General features: G+C 44.1%; 1 protein-coding gene across 2 annotated transcripts; it reads left to right on the top strand.

The window, feature by feature from the left end:
* Nucleotides 1–507: 507 nt before the first annotated feature.
* LOC123190762 (protein COFACTOR ASSEMBLY OF COMPLEX C SUBUNIT B CCB4, chloroplastic) lies at nucleotides 508–3,602 on the top strand. 2 transcript variants are annotated; one of them, XM_044603472.1, is made up of 9 exons: nucleotides 508–791; nucleotides 1,072–1,284; nucleotides 1,362–1,540; nucleotides 1,654–1,753; nucleotides 1,962–2,035; nucleotides 2,255–2,436; nucleotides 2,505–2,575; nucleotides 2,814–2,897; nucleotides 3,072–3,602. In XM_044603472.1, the coding sequence occupies exons 2-9, from the start codon at nucleotides 1,147–1,149 to the stop codon at nucleotides 3,123–3,125; spliced, it is 882 nt and encodes a 293-aa protein (XP_044459407.1). In that variant the 5' UTR covers nucleotides 508–791; nucleotides 1,072–1,146; the 3' UTR covers nucleotides 3,126–3,602. The 2 variants fall into 2 exon arrangements, with proteins under 2 accessions (XP_044459407.1, XP_044459408.1); XM_044603473.1 differs by having other exon boundaries at nucleotides 522–791; nucleotides 1,087–1,284.
* The last annotated feature ends 244 nt before the right edge of the window (nucleotides 3,603–3,846 follow it).

Below are 3,846 nucleotides of genomic sequence, written 5' to 3'. Positions count from 1 at the left end.
ACTTGTGCAAGTCTAAAGAAAATATTGGGTCAAATACAACTGAAAAAAAAGGGATGTGGTCTATTCTAAAATTTGTGAGATCTCATCCGAAAGAGAAAAGACAGGGAAATCTTTATCAAGTTCAAGTCAAAGCTAGTGACGTCGCAATTACTACACCCGCTTCAGGAGATGGACAGAAACGACGAAAAGTGCCTGCAACTACCGGGCTCCAGGGCTCCCGGTATTTGAAAATTTTAAAAAACACAGTTTCGTTGCTTAAAAAAAATCTTATATCAAATACATGAATACATACACACATTCGTAAAAATCTGAAAAAGAAATACTTTGTATTTTGGGAAATACAAAAAGAGAAATTTCTGACAAAAAATGGCACACCTTTTCTCTTATATAGTGTCAGAAATTTGTTTTCTTTTCTATAGCCCAAAACAAAACGATATTTCTACCAAAACTTGTTACGGGTATTCAGAATGACCTCGTTCCATCAAAGCCAACACCCAGTGGAACGACCGGCCGCGGCCTTTCCAGTTTCCACGTCCAGCCACGGACCGGCGGCCTACTCACGCACAGGAGCCTCTCCCGTCTCGCTCTTCCGTCCCCGAACCAATTCCCCTCTGCTCCTCTAGGCGTTCGTTCCGATTTGCCGCCGGCCGCTTGCCTCGCGCCTTCGCCGCGTCGCCGTCGCCGGGCCCTATCGCCAGCGCCAGTCGGCAGTCTGCAGCAGGCCGTCGTGCCCAGACGCCCAGTAGGCTCAGGCCGTCAGCCGCCCCGATTTGTCCGGAGGCCGGGGGCAGGTACGGTCCTCAGTCCACCCTCTCCATTCCCCATTTCAGTAACAAAGATGAATGATGCATCGTTACCATGTCAGACAAGCACTGTTTGAAATATCTGAACATATTGGACCTCTAAGCTACAATCTGAATATAATCCAGTTACATATTCAGAAGCATGCAAATTGTCTAGTACATAGAATTTTAGCATGCCTGTAAGACCGTATTAGGCCATTTTGATCTATTTCTATGTGCCATTGGTAAACTAATTAGAACGTTCACATGTACTAATATTTGTTGTCAGTTTTTTTTCTTTGAGGTGGAGTACCAAAAAACATTCGGGAGCAAACTCCACTGGATTCTGATTGAGCAGAGCCACATGGAGACGAGCCTGCTGAGAAGCCGTACCTTCGCTCCGCTCCCATCGACGCCCCGGCCGGTCTCCTCCCAGCGCCGCCGCCGCCGCCGCCGGCTTCCCTCCATAACATTCTTCCCGCCGCAGCCTCCTCCGCCAAGCGTGGGTGCCGCCCTCCCTTCACCTCTCCTTGCTCCCCTTCTCCCCCGCTGCGTAAACTCTTCGCTTCTTATCCGCAGCGAGGGGACAGGATATGCAGCAGCGCAATGCGGCAGCGGCAGGAGTGGGTGGGGGACTGGGTCCGGAGCAACGACACGCTCGTCCGCGCCCTCCCCATCCTCGTCGGCGGCGCGTCGCTCCTCGCCGTCCTCCTCAACCGTGCCGTTTCCGGCATCGCCGCCGTCTCCGACGCCTCCAGGTCTCCCTGCACTACCAAATTGCTCTCTTCTTTCTGCCCGCAGTTCCGTTCTGTCCTCGGTGTTTGTAGATCCCCAAGATTGCTCATTTGGTCTTTCTTTGTTCTCCAAACAGTTCGCAGTCGAGGGCGGACATACTCACCTTGGCGCTCTCTGTAACTGATATTCTTGCCGGCCTTGTTTGGCTGTCAATCCGCCCGAAAACCATTTCTCAGGTGAGAATTACTCCCTCCGTCCCAAAATAAGTGTCTCAACTTTGTACTAACTTCTCAACTTTATACTAACTTTAGTACACGGTTGTACTAAGATAGACACTTGTTTGGGGACGGAGGGAGTATGTACTATCTTATAGCTTGATCTGTCTCATATTGGGATTCCTGGACTTAATTTGTATTGTGATTTCTCCATGTTAAATTATGCCAGGTCGTTCCTCGAGGTGTCAATTGTAAGCGAGTAGATGCGGATGTATCAAGTTCTGCTCTTCATGAACTCCTTTGGTAACTATTCTACTCATGCTCGGTTTATGGTTTTATTTTACTTTGACTAAAAAAAATCTGTTTTCATTTTACACAAGAAACAAACTAGATTTTCTGTTGTGAAGCTGACTTCATCAGAACCTGAACTAAACAATCTCACCAAGTTCTGTGTTGAGTACTTATTTGATATGAAGGAATTCATGTTGTGAAGCTAGATGCTACTTATTCTCTTATAAATAGGACATGGGATTCCCTGACGGCTGCAACTTGTTGCAAATCATTGGTTGTTGTGTATGGAGGTAATTGCATTCTTCAAATTGGGGTTGCTGCAGCCTCTCTACAAGATGGTAGTGCAGTTACTGTGGATGCACAGAGGTTCATCCAAGGCTCCCTTTACAAGAGTGCCATGGAATCCAAGAAGCGTGAGTGCCATTTGTTATTTAGAAGTTTTTATGTTGGTTTCAGAAATTTCATCGTGGTTTTCTTGCAGAATCGTATCTAGCAAATCTTGCTTTATATCCTGGAAGGACTGAGCTGCCATTTCTACCAGCTAACACACAGGTGCAAATTCGTTTAATTTTGGATAAATTATTCGATGTTAGGATGCATTCAGACGATTTAACTTGGTTACATCTCACAGTATCATTTAAGCAGAAGATGACCTGAAGCTCCCTTTTGTTTTGGATAGCAGAAAAATTAACTCCGCGTCATGTTTACAGATGCTTGTATGCAAAATGCAAATCATTTGTTTATCTAAAAATACGAATGCACAGCATTTTACAACTTTTCTGGTCTACAGGCTCTAATATTGCAGCCAATTGGTGACAAAGGAATTGCAGTTATTGGTGGTGACACTATAAGGGGCTTCACCAATCTTGATCAGGTATACTGTTTCGTTCAAAATGAGCTTGTTAGTATGTTTTATGTTGAATACTTGAATTAATAATTTTTCCTGAAATATGTAGCTCCAGTCTATAACTTACAAGCTAAAGAGCACCACACATTGAACACTAGACTTGCCAGACAATTACTCATCATCCAGTGATCTTCCTTGCAGGCATGGATTGGTATGATTGCAGACAAATTGGATGCTACATTGTCAAAGTCTTAAGCTCACATTCTTCTCTGGATATTCGATTGATGATCATTTCTCTCTTAATTGGCCATACACCCAGACCATATTTACTGGATCCCAGAAGTCATCAGGGTACGTGTGGGAGCTGAAACGGGAGTTTACAAAAGAACATCTTCCACACCCTAACATTACAGACTCGGCATTTGGTGAAATTTGGTTGACCAAAATTATGGGATTATATATATGCCCAACCGCTAACAACGTGCATGATCCATCCTTTCAAAGTTTCTGAAATGAATCACAAATGAGGAAGCAGCTGCCCTGCTTTTCAATCTGGCAGTTAAGGCTTTAGCCCTGATTTTAGAAAACGCAGAGCAAGGTGCGTTTACTATATGTGTGGTGCCTAATTTATTGATACTGTTACCATGGTGGAGCCATCTGATCAAACATTCTAGTACATTTGAAATTCTTGCTGTACTACTTTGAGGCAGTGTCAGGAATGCATATCAACTATCATAAGAGTGAAGTTATGATAATCTCAAAAGAAAATAGTGAAGTTATGATTGTGGTCTGTGATTTAGAGGAGTGGCATTTGGGCAGTTAACATGCTTAACTGCAAATTGAGGAGCTTTCCTTTTACTTGCCTTGGAATGCTTATCCATGACCAAAAATTGACCAATGAACAACTTATTAATGGGATTGTGCAAGAGGTCACTAATAGAGCGAAATTGATGACATTTCTTTTTTGACAGCAAAT

This window comes from Triticum aestivum, chromosome 2A (assembly GCF_018294505.1).
Source record: "Triticum aestivum cultivar Chinese Spring chromosome 2A, IWGSC CS RefSeq v2.1, whole genome shotgun sequence".
NCBI lineage: Eukaryota > Viridiplantae > Streptophyta > Magnoliopsida > Poales > Poaceae > Triticum > Triticum aestivum.
The sequence above is the reverse complement of the archived record's forward strand: the minus strand, read 5'-3'. Positions and strand labels throughout refer to the sequence as shown.